General features: G+C 35.6%; 1 protein-coding gene across 2 annotated transcripts; it reads left to right on the plus strand.

Annotated features, from left to right (window-relative positions):
* The first annotated feature begins 5,046 nt into the window (after window positions 1-5,046).
* LOC131076273 (protein RER1A) lies at window positions 5,047-21,012 on the plus strand. Of its 2 annotated transcripts, none has more exons than XM_058013383.2 (4): window positions 5,047-5,685; window positions 19,914-20,094; window positions 20,231-20,263; window positions 20,561-21,012. In XM_058013383.2, the coding sequence occupies exons 1-4, from the start codon at window positions 5,351-5,353 to the stop codon at window positions 20,624-20,626; spliced, it is 615 nt and encodes a 204-aa protein (XP_057869366.1). In that variant the 5' UTR covers window positions 5,047-5,350; the 3' UTR covers window positions 20,627-21,012. The 2 variants fall into 2 exon arrangements, with proteins under 2 accessions (XP_057869366.1, XP_057869367.1); XM_058013384.2 differs by having other exon boundaries at window positions 5,048-5,685; window positions 20,231-20,296; window positions 20,561-20,799.
* The last annotated feature ends 1,970 nt before the right edge of the window (window positions 21,013-22,982 follow it).

Raw genomic sequence — 22,982 nt, forward strand, 5'->3', positions numbered from 1 at the left:
AAACACAAGTTTATTTTAGGCTTCTAAAATCTATGTATAACTACTTTAAAGAAGTCACTCAAAATGCAAGTTGCATTCTGTCAATTTATCCCCTTAGTTAAGCTAAATGAGCAAGATATGATGTGTTACTTTCCAAAATAGAGCTCTTAATTAACTAGGTGAGGAAATGCCTGAAATTTGCTTAAAAAGAATCCTGCACATAGACATGTTAGTGGTTTGAAAATTTCAGTTCTTGGACATTCAGACCTACAAGAAAATTTTGTCAGTTGCAAATAAAAGCGCTATCCTAACAAATGCGTTGTCGTTTACCTCTAAAGCGCTAACCTAAAGGACAAAAGCGCTAACCTGGAATACAAAAGCGCTACTTTGCGGACTAAGAAGCGAGAATTCACTGACAAAAGCGTTAACCAAACTGACAAATGCGTTAACCTGAAGGACAAAAGTGTTGTTCTGAAGATTAAATGGATTGATTTACAAACAAAAGCGCTAACCTAAATGACAAATGCACTAACTTGCAGGACAAAAGCACTAACCTATCAAATAAAGGCGCTGTCAGAACTCACACAGGCATGAATTTGTATTACAAATGAGTTAAATTTGCTTTTGCGAGAATTATATAGGATATTAGAAAGAATATGTGAGGCTCTGAGCCCCACGGTGGGCGCCAAAATGTGTCGACTTGAATTTCATCATCAAAATACTACCTGCAATATGTTAGTTTCACAAAATACAAAGGAAATGCTACAGGAAATCCAAACTCAACCAATGAAACTACATGAAATTGATATTAAAATAAAAACTTTATTTTTTACCTTCATGATTTAAGTCTCATTGTGTCCTAACTCCACTGTTCCTGGTTGTAGATGGTATGCTCTCAGACAAGCACTGATAGCTTCCAAGATGGCATATGAAGAAGGGACTGATAACTGATAGTTAACTGATACTATGATATGCAATACTAAATGATTATGCTATACTAAATGATTATGCTAAATGAGAAATGCTAATTTGCTTAAAGATTAAAACTCACAGATGCATAAGTTTTCATAAATGGTTAGCTTGAAAACTCACTTGAAGACTAACTCTTTCTCAACTCAAACTCTTGATTTCATAGACTTTGAGAGGATAAGATGATGTGGCTTGAATCAACGGTCATGATCAGATCTGCAGATTTGGATGGCTATGAGCAAAGGTGAAGGTTGAGAGAAAGGGGGAAAGAGAAGACAAGTGTCACTCATCTCACCTTGACTGGGTTGCTGACTGAAGGAATCTAGGGATGGTTGGAGAAGATTTAGGAATGAGAGGACAAGTGGACTCAAGTCCTTCCTAAGATGTAGGGATGTTGGAGGGAATATAGAAGAAAATTTAAGAAATATGTATACGTACACAATATTTCATTAAATTCGGAGGTTGGAGATAAATGATGAATTAATATTTAAGAAATATTAATATCTTTAGCCACATGATTGATGAGTTGGCAAAGGAAAGATGAAGTGGAGATGGAAGGATGAGTTGGAAAAGAGATTAAATAATTAAAAATTATTTAATATTTGAGACTATATGATAGAAGAATAACCATTAGATATTAGATATTCAAATGATTGGAGGAAATAATTAAATATTAGATATTTAATTAACTTGATTAGAAGAATAATTAAATATTAGATATATTTTTTTATATTCCAGATCATTTACAAATATTTTGCTCATACGAGCATCAACTTGAGACCATTACATGACACTAATATTTTCTCATATCGAGCAACCACAACCATGACACTAATACTAGCTCTTTTCGAGCAACCACACTAGAATCAACCTATGGAAGACCAAGAGTCACAAATTAGAATCCACTTATTAGAAACCACCTAGAAGCCAATTGTGAAAGACTAAGAGTCACAACTTTGAATTCCATATTAGATGTCCCTTTGGGATTTGAACTTTGATCTCCACAATGAGAACTCAATGCTTTAACCAATAGAACACAACCCCTTGGACAAATATTAGATATTTAATTAATTAGAGGAATGGGATAGATGAATTAATTAATAAAATATTTCAATTAAATTAATTAATAGAAAGACACGAAATGAATTAAATAAATTAATCTTTTCAAATTAACTTTTTAATAGAAGAATAAACATTAAATAACTATAAAATATTTATTTAATCGCTCATAGCCATTTTTATGTGTATACACCTATAATCATTGCCAGTCTATGAAACCGATTTTTTTTGATGCATTTGGTCAAACAATTCACATGCCTTCTATGCTTCCTCATTTTGTATACATGTCTACTAGGACACTTGCAACTACAACATCCGAGGAAAATCAACTTTCATTAATGCTTTGATGGATGTCTATGCCCTGTTCTAAAGTTCCCATTTTGGCATAGGATAGGAGCACAATGACAAAAGTTGAATAACCCAGTGAATTTGCTTATGAGATGCTAAGGCATTTCCAAAGAATCTGTTTTATGTATATCATGAAAACATCACATTTAATGAGACCATAACATTTGAGGCATTTTGTCAAATGGTTCAAGCGCCTTTTGTATGCTTCCAAATTTTGTGTACATGTTTACCAAGGCATTTGCAACGATGACATATGACGGAAGTCCACATTGCATTTTGGTTTTATTGATATCCATACCTAGTTCTGAAGCACCCATTTTTGCACAAGGTTGAAGGATATTGGAAAAAGTTTTTGGAGATTGGTCTTACACCTACCAATTGCATTCACTTAAAAATTTCTAAGGCATTTTCAACTATTCATTTTGTGCGTATCTTGTAATCATTGCATCCCATGAGACAATATCTATTTTAGGTATTGTATCAAACAATGCACGTGCCTTGTGTATGCATCCATATTTCACATGCATGTCTATTAAGTATTTATAACTAATACATTTGACTTAAATCAGATTGGACGAAGGCAAATATCTCGGTGGAGAATGCTAAGATTATGTAGGATCTGTGATGATGGCATAGTGGATGACTTTAAATTTTATTGCCGTCGCACAACTAAGTAGATACTATTTATGCCGATACGAGAATTTTTTTAATTGAAGTGACCACATGATATAATTACCCATAAAACCAGCTACAACGATGTCATTTTAATGTACCTACCATTTTATCACTTCAATGCAATTTTTGAGGAAACACTACAATGACACAACATTTCTTTGAGACATTTTATTTAAGAGATTTAAAGCATCCCCAAGAACACCATTTTGTGCATATTTTGCAACCATTGTAGTCCATGATATCATATTTTTCAGAGGCATTTTGTTAAACAATTCCTGTGCCTTGTCTGCATGCTTCCACATTTTGCATATGTATCTACCGGGGCATTTACATCAACAACATGTGACAAAAAATATACTATCTTATATGCTTTCATTGATGTCCATACCCTCCTCTAGAGCTATTAATTTGGTGCAAGTTAAATGAGCAAAATTGCAGAATAACAAAAAATATGTAAAAATAAAATTACCAGGAGCATTGCCTTTGAAGATTTGGGCACTCAGAGTTTCCAACCAACCTACATACCCCACGACTGATTAATAAATGGCAAAATTGAAAGGCAAAATGTGCCACAGTGGATCTTTCACAATAGAGGGAGCCATTTATCATTATAACTTAAGCTAGGTACGCTATTTTTTTTTATCGACAATTGAAGCAATTTCTGACAATGACAAAGTGTCTTAGGCGCAAGACTCCTGAATTCCAGTGGGGAGTTCCCCACAATAAAATAGCCTATCGACTAATTAAAATGAAAAGCACCCAACAACACCTAATAGTAAAGAATCATCACCCCACTCCCCCACCCACACCCCCACCCCACTTCCAAAAAAATAAAATAAAAAAATCAATGATGGTTGAACTAAAAACCGACAATTGTAGATGCAAATTTTTTGATAAAACCCGTGTGTTTATTTATCATTCGATGTTTTGGTCACACTTAGTGAACCATTACCAACATCAATTGTAGATATAAACTTTTGGATAAAAACTATGTTTATTTTTCATTCAAGATTTCAGGTCACACTTAGTGAATCATAACAACATCAATTGTAGATGCAAACTTTTGGATAAAAATTGCATGTTTATTTTCGTTCAAGAGTTTGGTGTTTATTTATCATTCGATGTTTTAGTCACACTTAGTGAACAATTACCAACATCAGTTGTAGATGCAAACTTTTGGATAAAAACCGTGTGTTTATTTTTCATTCGAGATTTCAGGTCACACTTAGTGAATCATAACAACATCAATTGTAGCTGCAAACTTTTGAATAGAAACTGCGTGTTTATTTTCATTCAAGAGTTTGGGTCACACTTAGTGAATCATCATCACCTAAAATGTCGAATGGAAAATAAACACACAATTTTTATCCAAAAGTTTACATCTAAAATTCATAGACCGTGGAAAACTTATACCTCCAACCAACATCACCTAAAACATCAATGAAAAATTAACACACAATTTTTATCCAAAAGTTTGCATCTACAATTCATAGACCGTGGAAAACTTATACCTCCAACCAACATCACCTAAAACATCAATGAAAAAATAACACACAATTTTTATCCAAAAGTTTGCATCTAAAATTCATAGACCGTGGAAAACTTATACCTCCAACCAACATCACCTAAAACATCAATGAAAAATTAACACACAATTTTTATCCAAAAGTTTGCATGTACAATTCATAGACCGTGGAAAACTTATACCTCCAACCAACATCATCTAACACATCAATGAAAAATTAACACAATTTTTATCCAAAAGTTTGCATCTACAATTCATAGACTATGTAAAACTTATACCTTCAACCAACATAAAAATATTCCCAGAAATTTCTTCCCAAATAGATACAAAATACATATCTTAAAATAAACATTATAAATCTCTTGCTTTCCTCTATAACATCAAATTTTCTATCCACATATTATTTGGGTAGTAGACAAAACCAGCCAAATACTTATGACACCATCGAACTTTGTACACCTTCATTTGTATTTCACGTGCAATTTTCTACTTATTAAAAGGAATCAATTGGAGATATTCTAAAACCGCTATTTGCAAAACCGCCTTCTTCATAACCGGATTTCCAGGATCTCCTGATACAAAAACCTACACGCTATGTTCTCTTTACTCACATGATTCCGGCGCCACTGCAACAACAATCCCACGCCGAAAACGTTTTCTCCGACGGCAGGAGTTGCCGGAAAGTTTCTGCAGCGTATGAAGTAATTTAAACTAAACAAGGCTGGATCTGATATACACACACAAGATATATTGCACTCATATATGCAATAAGGCCGTCCCCAAGGCCCCGGTCGTATGGACGCAGATTTCACCGAGGGCCCTTCGCCGGCCATAGCGAGATGGAGCAGTACTGTTTCTCAAAGGTTTCAGCATTATCTTGACAAATCGACTCCTCATTACACAGGCAGATGGCTGGCGCTGCTTCTTCTGGCGGCCATCTATGTTGTGAGGGTGTATTACTTGCAGGGGTTTTACATTGTCTCATATGGCCTGGGGATATATATATTGAATTTATTGATAGGGTTTCTGTCGCCGCAGGCCGATCCCGAGATGGAGGGCCCTGCCCTCCCCACCAAGGGCTCTGATGAGTTCAAGCCCTTCATTCGACGCCTCCCCGAGTTTAAATTCTGGTATGTTAAGAAGATTTCGCAATTCGTATTGATTTTTTAAACTTATTTTCAGCTTGGGACAATGCATGGAGAAGAAAATGTGCATTTAGTAAAATTGCTTCGAGTTTTTAATTTTTTAATTTTTTAATTTAATGAGTCAACTGAGGGGTTAGGGCCCTCTCTCACAAAATAATTATATCGTGACAATATTTATTACCTCTAAACAGGGGATATCATGCTTCAGACCCGTGGATCGGTGAGCTAGAAAATTATACACGGTCGCAATCTACTTAACTGCATAGATATCCTTGAAATTTACTAGAAGAGTCTAACCCTTTACATGAGGACGTAGGATCCTCTGGTTGTCGACTTGAATACTTTTTGCTGAGGATGGTTTCTTCTAGTTCTTTTAGATTCCGCCTTACTTCAAGCATTTGTATTTTTCAGAAGGGTTTCCTTGGGAGGAACAATCAAACTTGGTGGAATTGGACTGTTCAACAACCTGATTAGTGCCTCTCAAGTACTTGTTGGGCCTATTCTGATGTTTATACATGTCGCCTATTTTAACGTTTATACATGTCTAGTCGGTACAATTGATATTTGCATTTCCAAGGGGTACTACTATCTACGGTGAGCAGAAACCCGTAGTGGTATATGGTTGTCAGTGCCTTGCTTGTCCCATGATCCTTAGTCAGACTATTTAATTGTGAGTAATAGGCTAGATGTGGCAAGACTGATCTATGTTGTGGAAGCTTACAACCATTGATAAGAATTATACCTTGAGTATATGGACATGATAGGCCCAATCTACTGTGGAGGGTGAGAGGGACTGTGACTATTTTCTCAAAGAAGAAGATAGATGTCTTGGGCTTTGGTATGAGAATTACCCAATGAAAAAGGACAGTCCAATACTCTTTCCAGTGACATATAAATTTTATGTGACATATTATTGTAGGGGATTTGGGAAGTCTAGGCCCCTACTATAACTATCATAGAGTATAACTTTGAATGCCATCGTAGGGGCTTGTTTTCTCCGACTCATCCATTTTGATAGCTTGGATCTTGAATGAATGTTTTATTGCAACGAGACCTGTTGATTGCTAAAAATTTAGTGTTCTCTATTTCCACTCGAAGGTTTGGGCTTCTAGACATTCATGGTGATGATGTTGAATAGCGGTTAGTCTTACTTATGCCATAGTGGTCTTAGTAAGTGAGGTGGAGTTACATTAAGTCATGAGAGAATTGCCCCCATCATAGAGAAATAGGTCTCGTTCTCTTGAAATAATGTATTAATGGGTAAAGCACGAAGCATATAATTTAGTTTATAAATGTGGGAATCAGAAGGTGCTAGTGTTTTTGGTCATAGTTGAATTTGCATGTTCTCCCTTTCATTGCCTTCTAAAAGGGAAATCAAGAATACTTAATCCTTTTTTCATGATACAGTGTGGATCAAGTTGTCAAGTAGCTGTGGTTGACTACTTAGGTTGGCTGTTTGGGGCATGCATTGCTACTTAGTTGGAAAGATGGCAATTGCTAGCTTCCAACATGTATACTTAAGTTAAGTTAAGATGAAGCAACTAACATGCTGGAAAGATATGCTTAGGCAGAATATGACATTATTTGACCTAAGAGTCTTGTGCTTTCAATTAGGCTACACATGATAATGTCGAAGATATGTCATTATTCTATAAAGCTCACCTATTTCTCAATAGTTATCAGTAACTCTCTTGAACATGGTAGGTTTGAATTATCAGATAATCAGATTCAGCAAAAGAAATTGAGTGTAGATATAAGTGATGGGAGAGCGATTGGGAATAACTGCATGTTGAACAAGATATCTCCTTTTTGTTCATTTGGGCGGTCATAGATCACAATGCTAGTATCAACCTATGCTCTACCTCCCTACTTTGTAGGCTTGTTGGTTCAATGAATTTGGCTCATTTGAAAGTTCTTACTTAGTGGCAAACCGCAAATAAGCTTTGGTTGATCTAAATTGAGAATACATCAATGTTACATGAGGACATGTCTTTGGCCCACACTTCAACCCCATGCCCTCATCCTTTGTGGGGTCCATGGGACATCGTGATTGTAGGGGATTTTCCCTACCTCCAATATTTTTTGGGGATGCATCCTTGAAATGCTTTTTGATGAGGCCCTATGTCCTATGCAAGTGTGTGACATGATGCCCCATTTTTGCCTTATAAAAAGTTAAATAAAAAAATAAAAAATGGGAATGGAGAATCACAAGGCTTTCCATGCCCTTTTTAATGATTAAGCCCTCGTTATAACTAGCCTACTGATTCATTTGTGGCCCTCCTTGCCCTTATTAAAGATTAAAACCTCATGAACTAATATTAATACTGATCCATTTGCATTGTACAATTAGCACAATCAATTTCCATTTTGCAGTTGCAGTTGTGAGAAGAATGAAAGAAGAGAAAGGATGAGGAGTGACTTTGAGTCAAAGGCCAACTTTTATGTTGATAGACCAGATGAGGCAGGATGTTGGAGGTCTAGTTGTTGAACATTTTGTAGCATTGGGGCCTTTTGTTGTAATAAAATAATCTCAATTCTTTTTGCTGCTGCCATACTTGAATCAAGGAACATCGAATATTGAATCTTGAATTTGTTGCATTTTGTGCATGTCTAAATTTGAATCTTGGTATCATGTAAAGCTGAACTTGTAAAAATTTGAATTTCCATATGTGTGTGCATGCGTGCGTGTGCCCGCGTGTGTGTGTTTTATACTTCCTCTCCAAAAATAGCCTTCAAGATTGCCCACTCTGAAATGCATGCTACTGACTGTCTTGGAAATGTTGTAGAATATAGGAATTTATATGAATTGAACTAAGTTGCTGAATTGGAATTGGGGACTGGTGCAGGTATATGTGTACAATACACTTTTATGGCAATTTTTTGGGGTTGTGGTATGTTCTTCGTACATCTGTACTAAAAAGTATAAAAATCATAAATTTATACATATTTGCAGCCTACAAAACAGAAATTAAGTTTGAAATACTGCATATCATGCATTTGCTAAGCAAGACTACCATAACTATTACAAATTTGAAATACTGTACACTAATTCGATATCAACTTGTCCAACTCGAATATCACGATTAGATATCCATTGTTCAATATTGAAATAATGCAAGCAGCAATCAGTAATTAGAGTCATCTTTAGTGTAACTCTTAAGGTGACTGCAATAAATTAGGGCCAATAAACTTGTTCTAATATTGAAGATGCACTGAAAGACAGGAATGAATCTGGAGTAAAAACAAGAAGCGAATGCTATAAATGCTCACGTGGACTCTAAACTTGTTCTAGCATTGAAAATTCACTGAAAGACAGGAATGAATCTGGAATAAAAACAGGAAGCAAATGCTGTAATGCTCAAGTGGACTCTAAACTTGTTCTAATATTGAAAATGCACTGATAGGCAGGAATGAATCTGGAATAAAAAGAAGCGATGCTATAAATTCCCAAATGCTGGTAATTACACACTGTATAAAGTACATCTTAATGGAATCTCTCCGCCTTCTTCTGTCTGAACAAGCTTTCACATGTAGCTTGCTTTTGACATGATTACAGTTGTACCTTCATTCCCTCTAATGTAAAGGAGAAGTAAAAAAACTTAAAACTTTTTCAAATATAACCTAACCAAAAATTGTTGACAGATTCACCCTTAACTGCCTCCAGTTGCTGTTGTCACATGAAGGTGCTGTCAAGGCAAAGACTAGCTGAGTTGTACAAGACTTAAATAAAAAGCTAAACATTCACAGCAACTTCAGCACCAAAACCACATACAAGTGACAACACTTATTTCTACATTACTCAGCTTTTGTAGGGGAAGGTGGAGCAGTATTCTCCCATGCAGGAGGAGCTGGTGGCATTGTCGTCTTGTATATTTCATTTAGAAGCTATGTCACAAGGTTTGTGCGTGTTTGATGACGTAAAAATATGGAGCAAGTTTGTCAGCCTATAAAATTTGATAAAAAATATGCTATTGAATTCAAAGAAATATAAATCTACAATTTTATATTTTATTTAAATATAATATATCAAATTTAAGTTTTAAAATATGAAAAAATAAATTTAAAAAAATACTCACGTTAAAAGATAAATTTAAAATGATTGAAATTTAAAAAAATCTTAAAAGTAAATTCTATCTTATGTATATAATATTAGTAATAATTTATAAAATGATAAATGTTTAAAATCATCCAAGTACACCTCCAATAAGTTGTGGATAAAATCTTTAAATGTGTTCGCCATTATTGAACTGAATGCTTCAGGGGCATTCTTTAGACTGAATGGCATGACTGTGTACACGAAGGATCCCCATTCTTTTTCAAATGTAGTATTTGGCTGGTCCTTTTCTCTTATCCAAACTTGATGGTATCTGAAGAATCCATCAGTAAATGAGGTTGGGAAAGGATGTTGAATGTAGGCTTTGTTAATTCTTAGAAGTCCGCACATATCCTAATCTCTCTGGTCTTCTTATTTTGGACTACCATGGGGCTGATCCATTCCGAATCTTCGACTGGTTTTATTATTTCGATTGTTAGCATTTTATCTAGTTTTTCCTTTTACTTTCTTTTTCATGTTACAATTCAGTATACAAGGTCTTTTGTTCTGCGGTTTTGCACCTTTCTTCAATTGTATCTATATCACCCCTACTTTAATTCCTTTCATTTCAGTGAATGTCCAATGAAATAGGTCTTCATACTCAGAAAAGCTTGATTACTTCTGCAAGGACTTATTCATCCCAATAGTCCCTAATTTTAGGAAGTTTTGGATCGGTGGTGGAAGCTATGTTTTCTCCCCTCAATTTAAGAGGTTGGTTGTATCTTTTGAGTCTGTGTAGTTGCAATTCTTGTCCATCTTCGACCACCTTGTTTTCAATCTTAGGGTTCGGGTCTTCTTCTTGATGTATCGTGTAGCATTGGTTTTTTGCATGATGTGTTTGCTGAACCATCCACTCTACCAGTTTCCATATGCCTTGATTATGAGGCAGACAAGTCTGGTGTAGTGGTTGTGTATTAGGTTCTAGAATAGGTTTTAGATGATTTCTTTCACTTTTCTCAATGCAATGCAGGGGTGTTCGTTTTGATCCCTAAAAGAGAATTGTGGATGAAGTCTTGTTTAGGCACTTGACAATCATTTGTTTTGGCCTTTCTCACCTAGTTCTATATACCATGTTTAGACTATTGTATTAAAATCCAATAGAATAGTTGTGTGTACAAGCAGTGATTATGTTACCTTATATCCTTGCCATGCCGTTGCACAGCTTTGTAGGTTATCCTCTGGGTGATGGAACTGTTAAATTTTGGGATGATAGTATATTATCCTTCTTGCAGGTGCCTTGTTTTGATCAAAATTTTGAAGACATACCAATGAGGAATATTATCTTTTTGTGTTTGCCACCATCACGTGGCATTGCAAACCAATGTATGTTGTAGAGCTGATATCTGCATTTGTTTGCCTTAGAAAGTTAATTCCATATTTATTATTTATTTGTTCTAAATTTCTAATTACCAACTCTTGAAAATCTGGAAAGTTTGATATGGGAGATGCCTTTCTGGATATGATATTTGTTCTAATTACCAACTCTTGAAAATCCATCTAAACCCATACACCTTAACGGTGGGCTGTTGTAGCTCTTCTATTTGACTTGCGCAAGCACTTTAGAGATTGAATAGATTAGTCTTGAGTTCCCCTTCCTCTCTTTTTTGGGAAGTTTCTTCTACATAGGAGCTATCCTCATCATCACCTAGCGTACCACCTTATTATCATCCACAAATGAAATTTCCTCATTCTTGGAATCTACAGTGCCATTTGCGTTTACAAACCATTTTAAACCTATCAGTGGCTTGAATTTATTAAACAACTCTTTCATTTCTATCACTTTAAAATCTGCGATTTGTTTCAGGCCTTGGACATTAACTGCCACATTCTTCCATGCCCCCATTGTTTGCATCCCAAACCCATTTACTTGACTGATTTCAAATGGGTTTTTTATTAATTTAGGTCTTCCTACCTGCGCCCAAGTAGTTGTCAATATGATGTTTTATGTCTGCACCCAAATCCATCATGACATGCCTGACCTTATGATTGCTCAACCATGAAATTATTAAGGAGTGGCTCATTCTTCTAGTCCCGGTCTTGAGTTATTCTATGCACTTGTGGTTGCTTGAGAATTTGTTTATTCCAGTACTTACCTAATTGCTTCAATTTTACAAGCAGATCGTTTTGTTGTGCTATGGAGGCTAATTACTTCAGCATGAGTACCTCCTCTTTTGAGAAACATGCTATTTCTTCATTCTGCTGTTGTATGATAGTTTGCTTTGCATTCTCAACCACCTTATCATTTGCTGCTTGGTAGGTCAGAAGTAACCATAATCATCCTCCCTTGACTCTAATTCTTCAATCAGTTTATTATTTTTTCTTCTTAATCTTGTTGGTATTAGTCCCTTGGTGGGTGAGTGTAATGTCCCCATCCTAGTCAGGGACAGTGGTTTGAGGAGTTAGCCTATTTTTGGACCCTTGTAGGCTAACAGGGTATGGATAAGGGGGTCAGTGATGTAGTATCTTGAGGAGTGGTCTGTCTATTTGTTCTAGTTCAGTGTTGAGTTCAGTTTTGGTCTTCTTTTTATCAGTTTCTGTCATTATATGAGGATTTCCTAATTTTCAGGAAAAAACTGCTAAAAATAGACATGGTCCTATTTTCATTGGCATGGCGAACTATGGCCCCAGCTTCTGACAGATTCAATTTCTAAGCAATAATGAGGGAGATATGAATTTTTAAGTGATTCCCACAGGCAATTAATGTTTTAATGAAATATTAAAATAAAACCACAAAGTGCATCACTTAAATTTATTTAAGTGAAAATTTAATATCTCCTAAGTTGGGCATTGCATTTAGGGTTAAGTTGGGAACCCTAAAAGCAAGTTATGATTTGTAAAAACCTAACTGCCAAAAATCGTACTTTTTGGGTATTTAGGCAGTCAAGATGAAATTAAACCTCATTCATTGATATTGAGCATTTGACATTTCTTCTGAGCACTTGGCTATGGCGGCTAGGGTTTGGACCTGTTTTGGAGAGTGTGCATTCTTCAGAATTCAGTAGCTTTGAGATTGTGAAAGATCAATCGAATTGTTGCAGCTTGGTTGGCTTCATTCAGAAGTCAAATTGAATTAAATTGGGGCAGATTTGGCTTCTTACAAGGCAGATTTGTTGTAGGTTTCCTATTTACTGTTTTGCTGTTAATTTTTCTGTGGTTTGGAGGTTTCTTTTCCCGAACACACAGCTTGCTCATTTATTGGCGCCATCTTCCACTGTTTGGGTGCCTTAGTATTAAATAAGAGCAGATCTGAATTGTTTCGGAATAAAAAATCAGAACTTTGTAAGTTGCTGATTGAATTATTTTAATTCAATAAATTGGCTAAGGACCTACGGGTATGCTTTTAAATTCTCTAGTTTATTGCTTCAATTGATTAATTTCATGTATTCTTTCAATATGTGTTGAGAATTAAATAAACCCTTCTGCAACTTCTGTCTATTTCTGAAAGACCATCTCTAATATTTAAAACACAACAAAAAGAATAATAAATTACAGCAGTTTGAAGGATTGAACCAGCAAGGGACCACAGTGAGTATCACAGCTTTATCTTTTTGATTAGTTGATTTTTTGTTTTTCTTGGGTCTTATCTCCTGTTGATAGTTTTCTCCCTAATATTCCCCATTATATGTGTTTGATGACCATATGTCAGCCCTTTGACATCTTCTAGCTCCTTGCAGAGGTATTCTCCTAATCACCCTTGCGCCACTATTAAGTTCCTGAAGTTTATCACTCCTAGATTGTGGTGGGGCATTTTAAAAATACTGTTGTGCCCTTTCGCAAATGTACAACTCATGATTTTCACTACCGTAAAATGTGCAATTCTTTCTCTTTTTGGAACAACATCCTGTGGGATAATTGCCAGTTTTATTGTATTTGTAGTAGGTAGCATCATCTCTCCTTCGATTTCCCCTTCTGTGTCTCCTGCCTCCTCTGCAATAAAACTGTCTATTGCCCTAATAGTTTTGCGGAGGGGTGTTTTGCAATGTATTTGTGTTTCTATCGTTCCTCCATGGGGAATGTCTATATCCTGCATCATTTTTGTACAAGGGTTGCTCTGCAAGTCCCTTGACGTAGGCCATGTTCTTGTCTATATCTCTGTCATATCCTTTGTGTAGCGGACATCTAAGGTTCGAATGATCTTCTGTATTTCTGATATGGAAGGCTTGAGATAAACAATGTTCTGTCTCATGGTTGTCCCATTCTCTACGTAATCCTCTATATACTGAATTCTGCTTTGGTGGTATCGTTTGGAGTTCTACTTGTGATTGCTGCTGCCTTCTTCTCTCCATGTGTCTCTAGGTAGTTGTTTCTTAGATGTCTCTCTCTTAAATAGTATGCGGACCAAATGTTCTGTTTAATCTTATTTGCATCTTCTCTAGCCATCAAGTCTGGGCGCAAAGTCAATTGCTCAATGGCAAGTTGTAACTTCTTGATGGCTTCCCTTCCTCCTTCATCTTCCTTTCTCCAAGGTTGTGTCTTGATGTGGTAAGCCATGGTTGCCACATCTAGTTATGTGTCAAATATTGTGCCATCCAATGTTGCTCTCATATCTTTTTGAAGTCCAGATATAAACCATTCTACTTTTAGCATTTTTGTTAGTGGTTCATCCAACTTACGAGAGATCTCTTTTAATTTTTTATTGTAATCTTTTATTAATTCTCTTATGTTCTATACTAGATCTCTCATTTTATTCACCCTCGGTTGGTACCTTCGTATTGTCAAAGTTTGCTAAGCAATCCTTTTTCACTTCTTCCCAATCCTTGTCATGCTTTGGGTAGGTTTTCTTGTACTAATCTTGAAAGAACAGAAATAAAATAGATTTATCGATTCCAATAAACATATTACATTGCCTTTATTTATAGAAGACTTGACACCACGGATGGTGGAGATCGAGGACAAAATGTCAAAGGAAATTTCGAGTATCTTTGTAGATAAAAAAAAAAACCGTTGTTGTGTATCAGGTAGGAGCCCAATCTGAAGAAGTTCTCGAGGTCAAGGAAGATTGTGAAGTCATAGTTAATTGAAGAATCAGGTAATTCTCAATTTGTTTCAATGGGGAAAACAGGTAAAAGAGTTAAGAAAGAAACTACAAATTTAATTTGTGAGAAAGATCTATTAAAAGAAGAATTGACGGAAATTGAAAAGTGTAATTCAGGTTTGATAGAAAAGATAAGGCAGTTAGGAAAAGATATCTATGAGCAATCATTTGAAAATGATATTCTTGAAAAAGAGTTGGAGAAAGTTAAACATAGGAAAATAGATACAGCAACTACAGCACACTGTAGTTGAGTTTCAACTTCTCTAACGTGGAACGTTGGAGAAATTACTTCTTCCAATACTCCCCTTTAATTTCAACCGCATATGCTTCAGCATTTATTATGTTCAAAATTTTCTTTTTGCCTCAGTTAACTGTAGTTTGCAGTGTGACAGTATTGTTGTTCTCCCCTTCATTTCTTCAATCGTTTGCTAATGATCTCTTCAACTTTTGACAATATGTCTTATACTTCTGCAATTGTAGCTTTGGCTACATTGGGTGACTTCTCTTCTTTGGATTACCTTGGGATTTTGCGGCTTATCTCTAATCAATACAATCTGAAGTGGTTTTGGCTTACCACAAACCATTACACTAAGTGGTTTCAGATGACCACAAACTTTGCACAAATCTCACATACAAGTGGTTTCACATGACCACAAATTTCACACATGAGTTGACCACAAACTATCATGATGGGGAAACCAAATTTTGACGCACACACTTTCTGATTATCACTAATTTCTTCCAAAGACACAAAATATGTACCAAATACAAACATTACCAAAAACAACGCTTCTAAGATAATAGACGTCGCTACAACTGAGCTCCTCTACCTTAATCCACTCCTCAAACAACTACAGTTCTCACAAACAAACTTATGACCCTTATCTATTTCTTGTGACGTGCAATTTTTCAACCTTCAAACTTGGACTCGTGAATATCAATTACAATACCTTTATCAACTGTTGTTTGTTGCCATGGCTGCAAACTGATTACTTCAATGGGCCTCTTTCACTAATTATCATGCCCAAATTCTCCACTCTTAACAGCTACAGCTTTTTCTTACAACAGTTTTCAACTTTTCTTCACCAATGATTCTTCTGGCTGGGCGATGAATAGCAGTAGATATTTCTAGCAGCTCTCTTCTTAAGGCATAGAGAACAGCTGCTCCTTTTCATGTCACAGCTTGCAGACTCCAGTATGATGGATCCAGTCTGAGAACTACCTAAATACCAGTCTCTTCTTATTGCGGTGACCACAAAACAAACTTCATCTCATAATCCAGGGCCAGCTTTGATAACCCTTGATCTGATGTTATAATATGCACTAGCTCTGATACCAAAGTGAAAGAACAGAAATAAAATAGATTTTATTGATTCCAATAAACATATTACATTGCCTTTATTTATAGAAGACTTGACACCACAGATGGTGGAGATCAAATACAAAACTGACTGTCAAACTTAACAGCTTTTATATGCATGGACATCGGTTAGAGAGGATGGAGAAAACTGCCCGTTTTATTGGCAAACGTGACTAACAGATTTAACAAATAGAAATGGCTAACATGCAGTTTAGTTAGAACTGACTGTTTATGAGGAGTAAACATAGGAAAATAGATTCAGCAACTACAACACACTGTAGTTCAGTTTCAACTTCTCTGACGTGGAATGTGGGAGAAATTACTTCTTCCAACAAATCTAAGGTGTATTTCCTCCCTTTTTACACTTTTATGGTGGGCTTATGTTCTTTGCCCTTATCTCTTGCTAGGTTTTATCTCAAAATACTTTTTTCCCAAAACCATTTTCCAAACTGCTCTGTCCTCTTGTTGACTCCTCTCTTCTTTATGCGGTATCTCTTGTATTGTTATCCTTCTTTTTATATACAACACGGGATGGGTCCTAGTTCGAGTGTTGTGACTCTTCATAGCATCTCTTCATTTTTGGTGACGTCTTTTTATTTGTAAGTGACATTTCACTATTTATTGTTGATAATTCTTTTCCTAAGTTAAATATGGTATTATTTTTTTGTCCTATATCTTCTTTTATTAATTTCTTTATTTTTCTCTAAACTAATTCGTCTAAATATTCTTCTTTAATGGATAGAATTTTCCCTAGGATTTTCAGGGATTCAAGAAACGTATCATCCAACTTGATGGTGATGTTTGCTAGATTCGCTTTGATTATAGGAAATTTGGAGAATTGTGGTAGTGTTGGAGCCTTTATGCTTCAACAATCCTCTACCAACAACCCTTCTGATTTTCTATACTCTTCAATGCTCTTCTCCAATTCTGTTAGGACTTGCTTTTTCCCAATGTGAATTTCTTTCTCTTTCTCTTTCTCTTTCTTGGCAACACCCACCATGGCACACTTGGTAGAAACCCTCATTGGCACACTCATTTCTCTTCTCCCTATTTTCCATTCTTCAGCAATGTCTTTTTTTCCTTTCAGTGTTCTGTCTTAGTCTTCTTTCCTTACTGTTTGGGCTTGCCATGGTAACTTTCCTCGTCAATTTAATTTGCTCAATCACTTGATTTCTTCTTATCTCCTTTTTCCATGGATGTTTTTGATTTTGTGTTACATTACTCCTTTATCTCCTCCCATGGTAGTTATTTGGTATCTTCTTTCTATTGGTTACATCTTTCTAGGGATCCCTTTCGGAGATCCCCTCTCCCACTTTCCATTCTCCACCCCCTTGGTGCCTACACCTCTCTCACGAGGTTGACAACAAGGAGGTAGCGTTGCAAATTATGAGAAACAATTCATCTCTTCTTCCAATTTGTTTGTTTGGATTAAGTTTTGAATTTTGGTTCGTTTTACTTCCATTGCACAACTTAATTGGTTCCCCTACAACGGAACCATTGTTAGCTAGGATATGGGGGAACACAGACATGGAGCCCCTAGTAATTTCTGTGTTGTATTCATACCCCAGACTCAATCATGTGAGAGGAGTAAAGAGTTAGTTTGGATTGTGCAATAGCTACTTAATAGAATTAAATAAACAAAATAGATTGCCATAAACCATAACATACAATATATATAACTCTCTCTCTCTCTCTCTCTCTCTCTCTCTCTCTATATATATATATATATATATATATATTATTGTTTGTCATCCGTTTACATATGCTCAGGGATTTCCCCTTCTTACAATATTCATCTATCTTTTCCATTGCCTATATCTTTTTGTACATTCTTCTCCGTATTGCCTTCTCATATATTCTCATACTCTGTTTCATTGTATCTTTTCTTATACAAATATCTAGCCAGTGGGATGTGTCCCTTACATGCTACTACTAATGTGGATGATGCCTTTGAAATTAAGAGTTCTGCAACCTCCTTGCGGTGGTTTGTGGTACGATTTGCGTTGCTATGCTGGCTCTGTCTTTTCCCTACCAATAGGGGGTTCCAGAGGGACCTGAGAACATAGCTGCAGTGTATGACCCCTATATCTATGGGCCAAAACAAGAGTTCACTAAATTATTCATCGAGTCTAGAGGAGAATTTATCACAGCTGCAATTACCTCATATTTTCTAATTTCTTTCCTTGCACAAAGCAAAAACAGCTTTCCTCTCTCATGTAATCTTGGATCCCTCTGAATTACAAAACCACACATCTTGGCTAGAATTTTGTGCAATGTGATGTTTTAGGAAATTGATGCCTCTTCTCATCCTCAGGCAACAGTAATTGTACACCACCATTCCTTCCTTTGTATCCGATATTGCTGTCTCCATGTTTTGTCTGTGGTCTTGCCACTACTACAGCTACTTGCAAGATGCCATCTCTATCTGCAAATATGCAAAGTGAAAACCCTAGCAAAAGAAGAAAAGAAAATCTCTAAAAATTGCAAACCCTAGGCTTTGAAAGGAGGACAGAAAAGAAAAAGTAAACAAAACATGAAAAATTAAAACCTTTAAATGCTGGAACACGAGAAGAATGAAAAAAAAATATAAATCAAAATGGAAAACAATATTTCATACCTTTCAAAACTGATTGATAAATATGCTTCCAAGATCATTTAAAATGTGGTCAAAATTACCTAAAACTTTATGCAATGAAATCAGACTGGAGGGTATAAGAGCATAAATCAGAAAATGAAGAAAAAATACAGTTTTTTCTATTTCCAGGCCATAACCTGCCATATTCTGACATGTAACTCATGGCTACTTGGCAAGTACATGCCTGATTCAACTGACTTGTGAGTTATTTGCTGATTTTTAAATTACTGGTTGAAAGATTCATTCCAATAGCTAACCAAAGCTAATCCAAGGGCAACACATCTCTGTTGGCATTTATAAAATGGATTGGGGTATCGCAGGTTAGGCTCATGTAACACATTCACTGAACAAAATGCACCTGCTTAATGGAACTGAAGGGGGAAATGGTGGGCTTTATGTCTTTTGTTGCTGGCATACTCTATGTTTCCTTTGTTGCTGATGTCTTCTAGCCTCTAGGCTCAAGTTTGAACTTTGAAAACATAAAAGTAGTTGAAGGCCAGTATCACGCCACCTGGCTTTGTGCAATTGTTTTCAGCTGATGATTTAGTGTTTTCAACTGATTTAAATTACTAGAAGACCAGTTACTATAATCATGTTTATAATGAATCAACAATCCAAAAGCTTTCTTTTCCTCAAATTTTTAGAGGTCTACAAAATACTATGAATGTTGACATTATTTGAGCATTATGAGTCTGGCTTTGTGTGATTGTTTTCAGCTGATAGGGTAGTTTTTTCAATGAATTTCAGTTTTTAGAAGACTGGTTAATACAAACATGTTTATGATGAATCAACTCTCTAAAAGCATTTTTCTTAAATCTTTTTTCCTCTGCTTTATAGATGTCTACAAACTACCATGAATGTTGACATTCTTTGAGTACTATTAATCACATTGGTAGTGTGTAAGTGGTGTTCCATGCAAGGTCCTTAGTGATGTTATTTATATGCAGATGCATGCTAACTTATGTATATGCATACCTTTTCCAGATTTATGTTAGCTTTCTCACAACTTATGATATTGAAGTTGATAATGTATGACCTACTAGAAGGTTGAAACTACATTGAATACTAGTTTTATTGGTACATCGTACAGGTACTCTATAACAAAGGCGTTTGTTATTGCATTTGCAATGACGTTCTCCTCAATATTTGATGTCCCAGTTTTTTGGCCAATATTATTATTCTACTGGGTTGTACTTTTTGTATTAACGATGAAGCGGCAGATACTGCACATGATGAAGTACAAATATGTGCCATTTTCAGTAGGCAAACAGGTAGTGTTTTTGAACTCCAATAACTTAGAGATAAGTTCATTAACATATGTAATTTAATACATGAAAGGCATTCTTTGTGTACTTTTGGGGTCGTCATTCTAATTTAACAGTAGTTATTTATTATTTGTCTTTTCAGCGATATGCGGGCAAGAAACCAACAGCAGAGAAGGCAAGCCTTTCTCGAGATTGATTGTCATTTAAGGTTGTTTGGTACTGCTGTCTAAGTGCCTTAGTCTGATCACTGGATGTAAATTTGGCACTTGCATTCTGAATGATTTTATATGGGAAGCATGATTAATAGCTTGGGTGTCTAGTCTCTATGTATTTGTGTTCTGGCATTTTCAAAATAAGCAAATTGGTTTTGTTCTGCTATTGCATTATACTTATGCTAACTTGTTAATGTGTAATTTTGTATGATTTGGAGTTTACTTATTCTTGAGGTTCGTGTGGCATTGTCTTGCTGCAGCCTGAACCTCAAGAGTCGGAAGAAGACGCAATCTTACCTCAAAAATCTGACCTGCAGTCTGTTTAAATTTTGAGAGAATCTGCTTGTGTGCAAGCAAGTTTTGTGTTAAAAAAACTCTCATATGATAACTTGCCTTGTGATTCAAATTCCTTGATGGTTGAAGATCAGGCTCATTGACTACAGGCGGTTGAATATTTGTTGGCAGCACAATTTGTTAATTTGAAGTTCTCTTAAACCCACATGACACAAGGCTGGTTCTATTTTCATTGGACCAGATTAGGTAACATATACTTATGTACTTGTGACATCATCAAGTAAATGTTTTAGAATTCTGGATTTCAATTTTGGTTTTTATACCATGAAAAATGGGCTTGAGGATGTTTTAGACAAATTTTACGTGGTAAAAGGTCATTTATTGTGTTTATAAAAAGGCTCCATGCATTCGTCATTCAGTTGAGCTTGTTTGATGCAAAAGTTCTAGGCAAACTGGGTAGCAAATGCCATCAATGCTGTTATCTGAGGGTTTCAAGAGGTAATGGTGAACATGGAAGCAGGAATGTGTATTCATAGATATTTTTAATTACTAGCAGAATAAAGAAAATTTGTTTTGAAGTTGAATATTTTTGCATATGGTCAATATTTCATCAAATAGGGTAACGGCTGCTAAGGCTAATAGTATTGGTGAGATGCTTGAGCCAGAGAAGTTCTAACTCGATACTTTTCTCATGGAGATTGGCAAAAGCTATCTTCTACAGAAATTTTGGGTTGTGGAAAGTACTGAATAGTATTGATGCTTTTCTCTGGAGTACTTTCTAAGTCAGTATAAATACGACATTCCATGGTGTTTCTGGGATGGGGATGGGAGGCCTTTTTTTTGGGATGACAATCTAAAAAATATAGGAAATTTAAATACTCGTATTGTAAGGCATTAATCATATTCATTATAGAAACACATTACAAAGTAATAAAGTTGAAGTGAGAATTCATATCAGAGTTGAGAGTCTTGAGACGCGATGCAACAAAAGTTGATTGTATTACTATTCAATGTATTCATTGTCAATGTGCATATATAACAAGTATAATAGAAGGCCCAAAAAACTACATCACAAAATGACAGAAATGTAGAAAAACATGGCAACTAGATCTATTTTGCTACACCTGATTGTCGTCTAGAAATTCTGCATCAAAATTGGAGTCCAAGTATGGAAATTTTGTAAAAGGTACAGGTTAATTTTTTTTAAATTAAGCAATATTTTGAGACGTTGGGTAAAAGCAGATTCTGTGATTATGTAAAACCTTGAGTTGGATATGTATCATTATGATCATTCAATATGTTCCAGAGATACTAGTGTACTGTATATTTCAATATATGGTATCTTGCATCATATATGTAATATTTTGGTGCTTGCTATATTTATTGCAAAAATTGCAAATCTAAATAAATTAATAATTCAATGTCTGCAAAATTAATTTGGATATGAGTTTTAATTTTTTGTCCATTAAATTTCCATACTTTAACTTCCAATATTCTAGAAGTGTATTAAATTCTGTGGGGGATTGAGTGAGAATAATATATGAATACAAGAAAATGCAAGGAATTCATTTTTGATTAGATAAAGGGAAGCTAAACAAGGGCCCTTACCCTTACAAAGCTCGAAGGTAGCAGAGATAAAGACAACCGACTTTCCAAAAGAGTGCAAGTCACAACTGCAGCCAGGCTGCAAGATCAAACAAGCAGCAAAAGTACGCAGAGGTATTGCCTATACAATTCCAAAGTCAATCCCATTTAATTTCACATCCTTCAGTCTAGTATATCATTGCAGTTACTTCTCAATTTCTTGATGAAGCACATGCTTGTATGTTAGACTGTGTTGATTGGACCATTAAATGGGAATGTGAAATGGCCATTTAAGCCATCCTATCAGCACTGAGTGGATATATGAGTGATTGTACCTTACAACATAGTATTACTTCTCTATGGATTCAAACCGTCATTAAATTGCTGTGGTATACCCACAAATCCTTGAATTCCCTTAAGTAGGATTTCCCTCATTAATCAAGAATAGTATATTAAATTATCTAAGTACTTCAGTATAATGAATATTATTGAATATGACATATCTCAGATTGAAGGAAGATTCCTAATCTGATGGCAGTTGTCCATGTCTACCGCTAATTAAATTGATTCACATTGTGCTTATTATGAGCCTTACAATTTACAATATTGAAGTGAAATGACAGCCAGATGTCCCTTGCTGTCTGCCTGTGTCCATTGTTTTCAGAATGTTTCCAGTCAGGCCAGTGGTTCTGGTACAGCTCTGGGGACATCTAAGGTGATTCTGCATCCTCAAAACATTTTAGAACAGTAATGCCTGGAAAATCCTAGGGACACGTGCCTGTGTAACACAGTAAATATTTGACT

The sequence above is a fragment of the Cryptomeria japonica genome, chromosome 5 (assembly GCF_030272615.1).
Source record: "Cryptomeria japonica chromosome 5, Sugi_1.0, whole genome shotgun sequence".
In the NCBI taxonomy this organism is placed as follows: Eukaryota; Viridiplantae; Streptophyta; class Pinopsida; order Cupressales; family Cupressaceae; genus Cryptomeria; species Cryptomeria japonica.